Source organism: Megascapheus bottae, chromosome 7 (genome assembly GCF_031878675.1).
Source record: "Megascapheus bottae isolate mThoBot1 chromosome 7, mThoBot2.hap1, whole genome shotgun sequence".
In the NCBI taxonomy this organism is placed as follows: Eukaryota; Metazoa; Chordata; class Mammalia; order Rodentia; family Geomyidae; genus Megascapheus; species Megascapheus bottae.
The window spans coordinates 66,901,777-66,915,418 of record NC_143515.1 but is presented as its reverse complement, the minus strand read 5'-3'; the positions used below and the strand labels follow the sequence as shown (position 1 = coordinate 66,915,418).

Here is a 13,642-nt window from a genome sequence, read left to right as displayed (position 1 = left end):
CCCAGTTTAGGTCCTATTGGCCTCAATGCAATGGGGACGGGGGAGAGGCTCTAGCACAGCCCCCGCCCCGAAGCTCACCTGCAGAAGCTCAAAGGCAGCCAACAGGTCTCCAGCTGTGGCATTGCCACGGTAGATCTGATAGTATTCCAGCTGGGGTGGGAAGCGGGGTGGGCTGTAGGCTTCATCCGCCATCTTCACCAAGGGCTTGGCGAAGGTCCTGCCCATGAAATCAGCTTTGCCCTAGCACAATAAATAATTCAGATGGCTTTGAACCTGCTGTTAGCCAAAATGTTACTACTGCGAGCTTTCTCTCTCCTGTGTCCCTTTCCTTCTCTTTTGTTGGCTATAGAGCTTGAAATCAGGTCCTGGACACTGTCCCTGAGCTCTTTTGCTTAAAGGTAGTGCTCTACCATTTTGAGTCACAGCTTCACTTCTGTTTTTTAAGTTTTTAATTGGACATAAGAGCCTTACAGGGAATTTTCTGCCTGGGCTGGCTTCAAACCATGATCCTCAGATGTCAGCCTCATGAGTAGCTGGGATTACAGGCTTGAGCCACAGGAGCCCAGCTTGATCTCTCATTTAAGGGGCAAATCAAACCACCAACTGCTTTGGTTAAGGCCAGGCAGTGCATGACAGAACTAGGACTCAGAACAAGAAATCAGGGTCCTTTTCCTCTAGTCTAGAGCTTTTAGTCTTCCCCACAACTGGACTAATTTGTTATGGGAAGAAGTGGAGGCTCTGGAGAGGCTTACCTCAATCCTCCCTCCCTACTTCCAAGCACAGATTGTGCTTGGTATGCCCATGCAGGTGGCAGGGACATCCGGACCCAGCTCCCAAGCCCCCGAGCCCCACAGTGCAGGTCGTAGTGGGCAGGAGTAGAAGCACTGGGAGGGCGTGGTCAGCAGCCCAGACTCTGGGTTTAGAAAGCACTAGCCTGTGAGTAGCTGGTCAGGAGGCTAACAGAGCATTTGTGCAGGTTAGGGGTTGGGAGCCAGGGCAGATGTGATGCTGCCAGGGGTCCTCGGCCTGAATGTCCACTCATACCATGGCATCCTGGTCATAGATTTCAATGACAATGATGGGGGGATCGTCCCGCAACTCGTGAGCCTCGCCATACAGCTCCAGGTTGTCAAATACCAGCATCTGGTCCCACGTGGGACACAACGTCTCATTCAGCACCTGTGGCATGGGGTGAAAAGAGGAGCAAGTGGTGGTGGTGGTGGGGACACAGACACCTAGTTAGGAAAGCCAGGGATCCCTGACTTTTAAGGCCTCACAGGAGTCTGCCTCCAGTCCCTGCCTGTTCTCTGTCCTTTCTGCCTCATGGGTAGCGCTCTGGTCAAAGCTGAGGCCTTTACCACTTCAGAGGCCTCTCCATCATTTGTAAGGCAGAGGCTCCTCCCCACCAGGTCCTCACCTCTGTGCACTGGCTCTGATTGATGAAGAAGACCCGGGCGAAGGGGTCGGAGAGACCACTGCTGTCAGCAGCGAAGAGGCTGCGGGCCTGGTACATGTGGGCTCGGAGCTGGAAGGTCTGCTTCTCTGTGGGGAAGGGTGGGTTGAGGCTTGGCAGCAGGTAGCCCCCTCAGACCCTGCTTGGGGTGTGCATGGGGGAGGCCCAGGAGGCCTTACTCACTGGTGTAGACCAGGCTGATGGGTGGGAAGGAGTGCAGGCCCAGGCCTTGGGCTGCCTTGACTTCCTCAAAGCCACAGGGCAGGCCACACAGGAAATCCTTTCGCTGCTTACTGAGGCCCAACCACAGGTAGAGCTCCAGCTTAGCCTGCACCGTCCAACCTGCTGAGCCGAAGCCCCGCTTCCCTGGCAGCTGGAGACAGGCTTGGGGTCACCAGGAGCCTTTGTCTGCCTGGGGCCCACAGGATGGGGAGGACCAAGGGGCTGATCCACTCCAGACATCCCGCTGGGCTGGGCTGGGCCGGGAGGTCTGGGGGGCTGGGGCTGGGCAGAGGGGCTGGAATCCGCTCAACACCACACTGGGGGAGAGCTCTCCCCCATAGCTCAGGGCTGCTCTAGCACCTTGAGGAACAGGGTCTTGACCTTGGCACAGTCCTTGCCCAGCTCCTCCTCCACGATGGAGAAGAGCAAATCTTTGGAAGGCACGCGGGCATAGGCGATCCGCTTGTTGTTATTCATCATCCAGATGAAGACATCCGGGATGCTGTGCTGGGGCTGGGACAGGACGGAGGGGCACAGGTCAGGGAGAGCTGGCCTCTCTGTGGTGCGCCCCCCCCCCCCGGGTCAAGGGCCCCCCTGGGTCAAGGGCCCCCCCTGGGGGCCAGGCCTAGAAAAGGAATGGGGAGCTTGCGAGAAAGACTCTTAAGACCCTCACTCAGTGTCGTCCCCAGTATCGCTGGAGCAGGAGACGCCACCCAGGGTCTAGCCAGACCCTGTCTGTGCTGCCCCTGTACGCTCACCTCATCTGCCAGGAAGCGCAGCTTCTGCAGGAAATTCTGGCACAGCCTCATCTTGTCCCGCACCGTGTGCCGCTTCACCTGAGCGCGCAGGCTCTTAGCTTGCTGCCCCATGCTTTCCTACAGGCCAGGGTACAATGTGGCATTCAGCTGTTGGAGGGGGCCCGTGTGGGCCATGGGAGATTCTGACCCCAGAGCAAATGTCTCCTGTTCACCAGCATCCCTTCCCCCCCCCCCCCCCCCCCCGTCTTCCATCTCAGGGTCCAGCTGCATCCTCACCAGCTCCCTCATGCAGGACTTCAGGCGTTCTCGGTCCAGCTTTGTGCGGTACGAGTGGCCCTGGTCCTTGTCGGCAAGGGAGAGGAAACGGCTGGGAATAGACACAGGGCTTAGCTCCTGGGCACCTCCTCTGCCCAGCCCCAGCGTGGAGTCCCCTCTACATCTGTCCTCCTCTCTGCCCTTTCTCTTACTGGCAGCCACAGCTGAGCTCTTCCAGCACACCCCGCAGGCGGCGCTCCGGGTAGGACTTCTCTGTCTTGATCATTTCCTGCACATCATTCAGGCCTTCTTCCTGTAAACCAGGAGTGAGGGTGCAGACAGGGCCACAGCCTTCCCCGTCAGGTGTCTCCTCTCCATTCCTCCAGGGAAAGATGGACCTGGAGCCTTTCTCTAGGGCCATCCCTACATATCACGAGGAAGCATTCAAACCTTCATTCTGTGGTAGATCCCTAGACTGGGCCTGGCCATCCTGCTGGGACCACCCTGCAGTCCCCGCCCTCCCCAAGGCGAACCTTCAGACGGACACCCTGTCCCCCCAGAATCCCTGCCTGGCCCTGACCAGCTTGTCGGCGATGTGGTCCATGATGTTGGCGTTGTAGAGGCGGCGGCGCTGGTCAGGCCACCAGCTCTTGATGTAAATGCAGGGCTTGCGCTCCAGGTAGGGGAGGTGGAAGTAGTTCCTACAGGGAGGCCAGGGCAGGTCAATGACTGGGGCCAGGTGGGAAGACCGAGGCCCAGGAGACTGGGTGTGGGCGTGGCCTACCTGTCAGTGATCTGGGGCCTCATGGGGGATGTGGAGGACACGGAGGCCAGGTCCCCACTGTCATCACCCTCATCATCACTGGAGTTCTGGATCAGGTCTACTTCTTCCTCATCTCCAGGCTCCTTCCGGGGCCGAGGCCGCTGGGGTCTCGAGAGACCGTCCACTTCATTCCCATAGTTGCCTGGGCACAGAACAGGGTGTCAGAGAGCCTAGAGTGATTTCCCCCATGAGCCTTGTCTACTGTTCAATCCAGACACTGAGGCCAAGTCCGAATGGGGCTCAGACAAGAGAGAAGAGCAGTCAAAGAAAGATCCCCCATGTCTCCCCACCCCAGTAAGGTCTCGTGGAGAGTCTGGAGGATGTTGGAGTCTTAAACTTAGTCTAGTATCTGGCCTGGATCCCCCATTTCCTTCTCTATACACCAAGACCTCTCCCTTTCTTCCTCTCCATGATGCAGATGAAGCCATCTTTGTGTGTGGGGTGAAGGTTGTTTTTTTCTGGGGACAAGAATGACCCAGGCAGAAACAGAGGTCGGGGGAAGAGGTCAGCATTGGCAGTCCTCGGGGGCTGGGGCCCCAGAATGTGAAGACCCTCCACCTGAGCCAGGTACTTACCTATGGTCACCTCAAATGTGACTGGCTTGTCTCCATTTTTCCGGTCAATCATTGAGGCCTCTAAGAAGGCTCCAAATAGAAAGAATTCTTCCATCTTCCCTGTGCAGCTCTGTGGGAAAGGTGGTTTAAGCCAGTTCTAAACCTCAGTGGGCATCAGGCTGGCCCAGGCCTATTGATGCAAACAGATAGACCCTTTGGGGGGTTGGGATCCTCTATTGGGATGGCTGGGGGTGTCCTGCCCCAGCCTTAGGGCTAGGACATTTGTTTAGATAGTCCCAGTAGAACAGCGGGCTCTGAACTGTACTGCCATATTCAGAGGAGGGCAGAGGTAAAGGCAGCATCTTGGGAGCTGATACCACTGCGGGGCATGTGGGCAGGGTGTAGGCAGGGAGTGGATGAGGATAGAGGTCAGACTAGGGCCTCTGCTCCCTAGGGAGGTCTGACCTGGCAAACACTCAGAACTCCACTGCCATGCTGTGAAGAGGACTGAATGGAGTTCTGGGGATGGAAAAGCCCTAGGTCTCACCTCGGAGACAGGTGTGGCCTGCTCCACCTGCACCTCGGTGGAGCTGTTGAGTTCCGGATTGGAGGTGTCTAGAATCTCCACAGCCAGACCCAGCATGAGGCGAGCTCGGAAGGACACGCCTTCCCCCTGGCCCTCGTTCAGGTCCTGGTGCTCATCCAGCAGCGTGTAGTTGCGTGTGGAACCATACATGTTCACCCAGGCAGGGCCCAGGGTAGGCAGGAAGCCTGTAGGGTGGGGAGGGGCAGGAGGGAAGGGACCCTGTGATGGCCTGGGCTCATTCAGGGGGAGAGGATCTTTGTGGTGCTTCTCCGTAGCACCTCCGAGTTGCAGAACCCTAGGTTTCCTGTGTGCTGTGTGCTGTGTGCTGGGCATGCCCTGGGGGTCACCTCTCTGCCTGGAGCCTCCTAGATCGGGTTATAAGTTATTTCTGTCATGGGTAAAATTTGTTAGGCCCCATCCAAAAGACTCTCCCTCTGTAGATCCAGTTCCTAATTCTGCCCTTTGTATTCTGCTTTTTGTTTTGCTTTATTCTCTCCACCCTGCCCCCAGTTCTGGGATTTGAACTCAGTGATTTGTGCCTGCTAGGCAGGCGCTCTACCTGTACTCCTAGTCTGGTTCTGTTTAAAAAATTATTAATAGTACTTAAACATTCGAGATAAAGTCCACACAACAAAATTCCATTAAAATGTACATCTCTGTGGAGTTTAGTATATTCACTCCAGTGGGCACGATTGTCACGTTCTAGAACCTTCTTCCACTCCTTAAAAGAAACTTTGCACGGATGCAGTCAGCCTTAATTCTTTCTCCTTTGTCTGCTGGAAACACGGACAAGGTACTTGGCTTTGCCTGCTGTGGGTTTGGATAGCACTGGGGAATGGGACATCGGCATGTCACCTTTGCTGTCTGCTACTTGATGTTTTGACCGTGCCCCTCTCCTGAATCCCCAGCCAGCACTGGGAGGGCAAGAGCAGCATCTTATCTCAGTGCTTTGGTCCTGAGAGCAGGGGCAGGAGGGCGAGGATTCATTCATCAACACAGCCCCAGAGGGAGGTGGTACTGCTCTTACAGGCACTGTCTACTGTCTCAGATACTGTAATTACATCTATACAGCAGATGTACTATAATGATGGATATATCTGTACAGCAGTTTCCACACAATGGTTATTATTTTCACTTTGCAAATAAATACATAGGAGTGAGGTGACACAGTTAGCTGTCAGCTCTGAGAGGCCTGAGCTGTGATGCTCCTGCTTTCAGTCAAGGAAGGGGCTGTGGCTAAGGCCCTGGAGCCGCCCGTCAGGCTGACATGGGGTGGATGAGGGTGGTGAGGGGCAGGTTTTTACACCTCCTCATGCCCTTTTCCCACTAACACACGGGGACTGCTGCCGCCCACCTTTGTCTCCATCATTGGAAATCTTTCGCAGGTCAATGAAGTGGGTGCCGATGGCCACATCGTTGACTTTGTCAGAGTCCCGGATCTGCACCTTCATGCGTTTGCAGAGGGGCGGGAACAGGTCTGTGAAGACCACCTGCTCGTTCCACAGGGGCTCGTAGCTGCTTTTTTGCACAGAGGTCTTGCCCTGATGGGAGAGACAGAGTGAGGATTTGGGGACTTGCCCACATGTTGATGTAGACATCTGCCCTCCCCTTCTCCTGCCCTCCCTCTGGCTCCCCACCCTGGTCTTGATCAGAGGACCACCAGGCAGAAAGGATTCAGTAAACCCTTTTCATGGTTGAGGTGACTTCTAGCCTGGCCTTGCCTTCCCAAAGCAGCTTGACGCTTCTGATTTCTTTTCTTTTTTCTTTTCTGTCAGTTGTGGGGCTTGAATTCACAAGCCCCACTCACAAGGGAGCGCTGGCCCTGACCCTCTTTGTGTTAAAGGCTATTGCTCTACCACTTTAGCCACAGCGCTACTTCCAGTTTTTGAGTGGTTAATCGGAGGTAAGAGTCTCACAGTCTTTCCTGCTCGGGCTGACTTTGATCTATGATCCTCAGTTCTCAGCCTCCTGAGTAGCTAGGATTATAGGTGTGAGCCACTGCGCCCAGCTTCAGATTTCTCCTATGGTCTGGTCCAGGCTTCCATGTCCATTACCCACATATCTGAGGGCTGTCACCCCCAACCTCCTGCATCTCAGACTCTAGTACCTTCTGGCCGGCAAAGAAGACCTGCACGTAGGGGTCCACAAGGTCCTTGTTCTCGCCAATGAACGCTTTCTTCACGTTGGCCATGAGACTCGTGTTCATTCGGGGCAGTCCCTCCGCACGGTAGATTTTCACATAGAACCGGGCCCACTGGCGTTCTGCAGGCACGCCCTCGGGGAGCAGCAGGTTCCTGCCAGCAAAACCAGCCAGTGCCATGGTGGACAGTCCAGGGCCCTCACCTCATCCTAGTATCTGCACAACCCTGGGCCTGGCACAATCTGTGAAAGATGCTAGAGCCTTTGTGGACAGAAGGCCAGAAAACAGGCTCAGATAGGTTACAATGGATGAATGCTTTGTAATCTACCAGTCCCTGTATCATTATCAGTCATGCAGCTTCGTCCCCCATGAAGCCTCACAACTAGCTGTGGTCCCTTTCCTGGCTCCTGGATGCTGCTCTGCCAGCTTCTTTTCCTACCAACTTCCCCAGAATCAGAAGGCTAGATATCAAATGCTACCACTCTCCTTCCTCCTCCCAACAGGAGGGGCTGAGGCCAGGGCCTTGTCCACTCTAGGCAAATGCTCCTTGTTAGCCATCCTCCATCAACCCTGGAGAGCAGGGCTGTGAGGGCAGAAACAGGGCAAAAGTTGATGGATGGTAAGATGGTAAGAAGTCCAGGTCTGGGCCATGTCAGGAGCTTTCTTTGGGGGAAGGAAGGGGTAAGAGGAAGTCTCCAGAGGCTGGGGAGATAGGGGACTCACCCCTCAATGTCATCTTCCTCTGTCTCATTGGCCTTGTGGGGTGTCTTGATGTTGTCTCCTTTGCCCACCACGGCGACATCACATTTCACGTAGCCCTTTAGCCCAGCGGAGATGTCATCTGGGTCTGACAGGATGGCCCACTTGTGATGGAACTGGTGTTCTGTAATGGCCAGGAGAAGCACTGCACCCTCCTCCTGCGTCTCCCCGCTCCTGCGACTGAGCACCTTCTGGGTCCATAGAGCCCAAGCTGTGAGCCCCTAAGACTGGGAGCTACCTGCCCATAACTGGGCCAGGGGCACAGGGAGGATCTGAGGATGGAGGTTCGAAGTAGCCAGGGAGGAAAGTCCATGAGACTCTCTTCTCCAATCAACTGCCAGAAACCTGGACGTGGTACTGTGGTTCAAAGTGGTAGAAGGCTAGCCTTGAGCTGAAGAGCTCAGGGCTAGTGTCCGGACCCAGAGTTCAAACCTTACAACTGACAAAATAAAAAAGTAAAATTAAAAAATTAAAAAAAAACTTGAGATGCTGGGTGCTTGTAGCTCACATCACTTATCTTAGCTAGTCAGGAAGCTGAGATCTGAGGATCGCAGTTTAAAGCCATCCTGACAGAGAAATCTGAGAGACTCTTACCTTCGATGAAGCAGCAAAACTAAAAAAGTCAGAAGAAGTATGGCTTAAGTGGTATAGTATCAGACTTCATAAAAAAAAAAAGCTAAGTGAGAGGCTCAGCTCCTGAGTTCAAATCCTAGTACTAACAGAATAAAAATAAAATAAAAAGCAGAGGAGGGTGGACATCTTACTACATGTAAGCAGCGACTAGTTACCACCAAGAATACTGCTGAGGAGTCCCTGTGTAGTAAACACACAGCTCTGATACCTCCGTGTGGTCTCAGGCCAGGTGCAAGAACAACATGACAAGCCCATGGCAGCAGAGGGCAGCAGTGAGCAGCCCCAAGAGCCTGGTAAGTCCCGCCATGGAGAGGACAGGCTGCTGCCCACAACGCCTGTCTCCTGGGACAGCACTTCCATTTCTACCAGGACCTGACACCACCCCAAACTTCCCAGCAACACCCAGAGGTCTTGGGTGCCTGGAATTATCCCAATAACACCCTGGTATGGGCAGGAGGCGGGGACTCATGAGGCCGAGTTGAAGGAGAGGCCATCAGAGAGAGAAGACCTAGGTGCCTCACTTAAAGGGACAGGCTGGGCAACTTCAGCTGAACATGCAGGTTCAAGTAGGAACAGTAAGTCTGAGCATGGCTATGTGGTAACAAGCCTTCCAGGGCCCCCCTTGGGGTACCATCACCAGCTCCACATAATAAGGTACCTACAGAGCTGCCAGTCAGCCCCACACTGCTGCTCATCAGGGGTCTTGTAAAGTGTTGGTAGAGCCCAGGGTCCCTCAGGCGGTGCACGGACTGTCATTACCATATTTGGACCAGGCAGTGTGACATCCTGGGGTGTCTGGAGCACATAGAGCTGGTCAGGAGTGCTTCTCCTGACCAGCTGGTGACTGGGGCAAGACCTGGCACGTGTCAATGGGAGATGCTGAGCTTCTGGAAGAGTGGCAGGGGCTCTTCTTGTCCAGCAGGGACCAGTCCAGGCGGAGCATGGCAGTGTTGGAGAGGAGGTTACTTACCAGGCTGGGAGTACACCGTCCCCACATCCATTTTGAAGGAGCCCACGAGGGTGCCGCTGCGTAGCAGATTCTTGGAATGGATCACCTGACAGACAGCAACACCGGTCCTGTCAGGCTGGGTAGGGATAAGGCCTTCCATGGGGGAAGGGATGGGGGGGAGCTCACAGGAAGACATTTGGCAGGGGAGGACTGGCTCCTGAGGCCAGGGTCAGGCTCTCCTGCCTGTTGTTTTACTAGCTGTCATGCACAGGTGAGCAGGCTGCTCATTTTTCAGAGGTATTTGGCTAAGAGGGCTAGAGAAGAATCCACATGCAGCCTGTGCCCTCGTTTCTCATTCATGTGCCCAGGACTAGACTTGCCCTTCTGTGGTGCAGAGGGGGCACCTTTCACGTTGCACAATGCTGCAGCTTCATTTGGAGGCCTGCTCCTCACTCACCGAGATCTTGATGATCTTGTCGAACATGACATCAGGAGAGACGTGGAAGTCAAAGACGAAGTACTGGAGGGGGGAAGGGCCACGCTGTTGTCATTGGTGGGCAGTGCCAGGTCCCTCCCTCCTGGCAGAGCCTGTCTACACCCCAGCCATTTCCCCTGAGCCTCAGGGGTCAATGAGCAGCAGTGGTAATCCATCTGGTTCTGAGTGACCCCACCGGTGAGGGGGAGGCAGGGCTCCACCCTCAAAGCTAGGCCAGCTGCCACCGGGCCCGGGCGTGGAATGGTCTACAACCATGTGCTAAGCTCAAATGGCCCCTGGCTGGGGGGCCAGGAGACCCAGGCTGTCTACATGGCCTCGAGTAACACAATCTGTTCTCTGAATGCAAGGTTCTTGAGAGAGAGAGAGAGAGAGAGAGAGAGAGAGAGAGAGAGAGAGAGTGTGTGTGTGTGTTTGCCTATTGGTACTGGCCTCATGGTTTTACTTGGATTTTTTTGCTCAAGCCTGGAGCTCTACTACTTGAGCCATACCTTTACTTCTGGCATTTTGCTGGTTAATTGGGAAGAAGAGTTTTTCAGATGTGTCTCCCTGGTCTGGTTTTAAACTGAGGTCTTCAGATCGCAGTCTCTTGAGTAGCTAGGATTATAGGTGTGAGCCACCCATGCCTGGCTTCCTGAGTGCTTGTTTGAGGTGCTGAAGAGATAACTAAAACGTATGCCTGTAAATGGGGAATGTGATTGACTGAGACACACTGTGGTATGAGGCCACATAGACATTGCCATTAAATCACAGTGCCACCTGGCAGGTGATATTAAAAGGTAAAATAATCTAGGCACTGGTGGCTCACATCTGTAATCCTAGCAACCGAGGATCTCAGTTAGAAGCCAGTGAGGGAGGAGAAAGTAGATGAGACTCTTATCTTCAATTAACCACTGAAAAGCTGGATGTGGAGCTGAAGCTCAGGTGGCAAAGTGTCACCCTGGTCCTGAGTTCAAGTCCTAGTACTGGCACAAAAGCAACAAAAGGTAAAAGAGAATGGATGAACTGTGGTGTAGTGTGAGCATTTACTTGACTGTAAAATGAAGATGTGGTGTGACCCATCCTCATAGCTCATGCTATGAGCTGCTTTGTTCCGCTTTGGTCCCATCCGTGTCCTTTGGCAAGGTGCAAGGGCTGGAGATAAGGGCGGGGTCAGTGAGCAGAGGGGCTTCTGCTTTAGTCCACATGCAGGTGGGGGAAAGAAGGTAGCATTGTCAAAGAGATCCAGGCTGGCACCCCCCCCCCAAGGGCACACACGTGTCTGGCGGTGGACCCTCACACTGAAGCATGATGGGTAGAAGCACTAGCTTTCACAACCAGCCACATGTGGCTGTTACTGTTGGTTCCACCACTTCTTTCTTTCTTTCTTTCTTTCTTTCTTTCTTTCTTTCTTTCTTCCTTCCTTCCTTCCTTCCTTCCTTCCTTCCTTCTTTCCTTCCTTTCTTTCTTTCTTTCTTTCTTTCTTTCTTTCTTTCTTTCTTTCTTTCTTTCTTTCTTTCTTTCTTTCTTTCTTTCTCTCCTCAGTCATGAGTCATGGAGCTTGAACTCAGGGCCTAGACACTTTGCCCAAGGCTAACACTCTACCACTTTGAGCCACAGTTCCACATTTTGTCTGTGGTTAATTGGAGATAAGAGTCTCACAGACTTCCCTGCTTGAGCTGGCTTCGAACTACGATCCTCAAATCTCAGCCACCTGAGTAGCTACCATGACAGGTATGGAGCCACCAGCTCTCAGCTTCATCACTTCCTTTCTTGAGCCTCAGTTTACTCCTGTGTTGAGGTGTTCATGGTGTCAGGACTCCAGGGACTTCACATGGGGACTGTGGGTGAAGCTGTTAGGCTGACTTAAGAGGACCTGGCCAGGCATACAGATGAGCACAGGCAAAGGCTCTGAAAGGCTGGCTGGTGGTGTGCCCAGCCCAGGGAGCTCCAGGGGGTGCTGTCCGTGGGTGGCACAGTCCTTGAGAGATAGGTGGAGCTCTAGGTTTGGGGATCACCAACACATAGCAGTGTGCTGTGTGAGCCTCAGGAAGGAGGACATGTCTGAGGCCAGCATGAAGGAAGGGGCTCCGGGGAGTGAACAGTAGAATGGAGGAACTGGCAGCCAAGGCAGAGGATGACAGTGGATGCTGTCTTTAGAGCAAGGTTGCAGTGGTGTTGTAGGGGCAAGGAAAGCTGTAGAGACTAAAGTGAGACCGGGAGGAGGGGAAGGAGAGGCTCACGTGCTCACTGTGAACAGAGGAGGGAATAAAGTAGTCCCTGAAGAGGCACAGGGGATTGGGGATGGCCTTGATGGATGGATGGGTGAGTCCCCTGGCTGCTGTCCCTGAGCATCCATGGATTGTCATGGCTGGGCTTAAAACACTGTGTAGGTAAAGAAGGAGCAGAAAGGAAATGGCATCTAGCTTTAACTAGGGGGACAGGCCCTTGTCTGCACATGGCAGTCTGTCTGCTGGCCTTCATACCATAACCTGGTCCTCAGCAGATACACAGAGAATTCACACAGCAGAATGTTACCAGGCCTGACAAACACCTGCCGGCTCTGAGCTGGCCACAGCAGTGCAATGGAGGCCCCATACCACCAGGGAGACAGAGAAAATATCCTGCAATTCTAGATATCATTGCTCAGAGACAGAGGGTGCTGACCTCGGACCCAGAGAGGGCAAGAGAGGCTGTTCTGCAGAATGAGTATGAGTTTTCGGGGCAGCTACAGAACTGGGAATCTGCTCTGCACCTTGGAAGAAGGAAGCAATTTGAATAAAATATAAGACTCAGGGCCCGGTACACAGGGAGCCCTTGAGTTAGACAACATGGCTTTGCCACTGTCAAATAACCATGGCGGGCCAGGGTGGTCTCCATGGCCATTGGGAAATGTGGACTCGTGTCTAGGCCAGAGGCTTTTCCAGTCAGGATGTCCTGACATCAGGACACATCCAGCCCTAGTGTCCTAATGCCACCATCCTGAGCAAGGGACCTGGGGCCTGGGAGTCACACACCTGAGTTCAGCCAGGCTCAAGCTGAAGAATAGAAGGTGTTCAGGTTTTCTTCCTGTCCCCCTTGGGGACACAGGACACAGCTGTGTCACTTGGGCCAGCTCAGTACCCCTCACCACCTGGAGGCCCCCTCTCCCTCCAGAAGGCCTCCAGGTACCATCTCAGCCATCAGAGGACTGTGGACTGAACGAGGTCCAGGAATCTGGACAAGTAATGGGACGCAGTGACAAGCTCTGATGGTGCTGATACGCCTGGCTGCTTAGGAGAGTGCCTAGGTGGGGTAGGGTTGGTTGGCTGTTGACTCCTAGCTGCGCTGCTGGGCTGGGTGCCCGTCTCAGGATGCCCCTTCCCACGCAGCCACGGAACCACTGACCTCATTGTAGTAGGGGCAGTTAGTAGATTCCTTCATGGATGTGTACTTCTTGTCATCGCCCACCTCCACACACACAACCGGGTCCATGTTCAAGCCCACCAGCTGCCGAGCCTCGATCACGGTGATGCTGACCTGCAGGCAGGGGAAGGCACAGGGAGCTCCAGGACCCAAAAACCTGGGCCTGCTGGAGCCCTGGGGTCAGAGAGCCCGCCTGGCTCACACCCGGCCCTCAGAGGCAGCATTTACTAGAACTCCCTGGAGAGGGGGCATTTCCAAACGCAGTGCTCTTAACTAATTCCATCAATGGGGGAGATTCATTTCCCCTTCCCTCCCCCCTCCTGTCCCTCCCCCCTCCCTTCCCCTTCTTCTCCCCTCCTCTTTTGTGGCCCTGCCCTCCCCTTTCTCTTCTCTTCTCTCAGCTTCCTTTCCATCTCCCCCTTCCCTCTCCTCCTCCCCTCTCCCCTTCTGTCTGTTTCTCTTTTTTAGGGGAGTGTACTGGGGATCGAATCTACAGTTTGTACATCCTGGGTAAAAACTTTATTATTTGAGTCATACCCCCAGCTCTTTTGTGGCAGGTTTTTTTTGTATTTAAAAATGTTTTATTTTTTTACTGTTATTATAAAGGTGACGTACAGAGGGGCTAGTTTCAGT

At 54.0% G+C, this 13,642-nt stretch overlaps 1 protein-coding gene across 7 annotated transcripts in view; it reads right to left on the bottom strand.

The window, feature by feature from the left end:
• Otof (otoferlin) overlaps nucleotides 1–13,642 on the bottom strand; it is a 75,378-nt gene that overhangs the window by 13,401 nt on the left and 48,335 nt on the right. For all 7 annotated transcript variants that reach the window (XM_090336195.1, XM_090336194.1, XM_090336193.1 and 4 more), the window contains 18 exons: nucleotides 12,992–13,123; nucleotides 9,590–9,652; nucleotides 9,154–9,238; nucleotides 7,515–7,674; nucleotides 6,759–6,945; nucleotides 6,006–6,192; nucleotides 4,613–4,836; nucleotides 4,087–4,195; nucleotides 3,473–3,653; nucleotides 3,269–3,389; nucleotides 2,901–3,001; nucleotides 2,710–2,800; nucleotides 2,434–2,550; nucleotides 2,036–2,188; nucleotides 1,637–1,826; nucleotides 1,418–1,542; nucleotides 1,045–1,179; nucleotides 79–240 (listed from right to left, as the gene is read on the bottom strand). In XM_090336195.1, coding sequence (XP_090192321.1) covers nucleotides 79–240; nucleotides 1,045–1,179; nucleotides 1,418–1,542; nucleotides 1,637–1,826; nucleotides 2,036–2,188; nucleotides 2,434–2,550; nucleotides 2,710–2,800; nucleotides 2,901–3,001; nucleotides 3,269–3,389; nucleotides 3,473–3,653; nucleotides 4,087–4,195; nucleotides 4,613–4,836; nucleotides 6,006–6,192; nucleotides 6,759–6,945; nucleotides 7,515–7,674; nucleotides 9,154–9,238; nucleotides 9,590–9,652; nucleotides 12,992–13,123 — 2,523 coding nt within the window. The remainder of the gene's footprint in view (nucleotides 1–78; nucleotides 241–1,044; nucleotides 1,180–1,417; nucleotides 1,543–1,636; nucleotides 1,827–2,035; nucleotides 2,189–2,433; nucleotides 2,551–2,709; nucleotides 2,801–2,900; nucleotides 3,002–3,268; nucleotides 3,390–3,472; nucleotides 3,654–4,086; nucleotides 4,196–4,612; nucleotides 4,837–6,005; nucleotides 6,193–6,758; nucleotides 6,946–7,514; nucleotides 7,675–9,153; nucleotides 9,239–9,589; nucleotides 9,653–12,991; nucleotides 13,124–13,642) is intronic.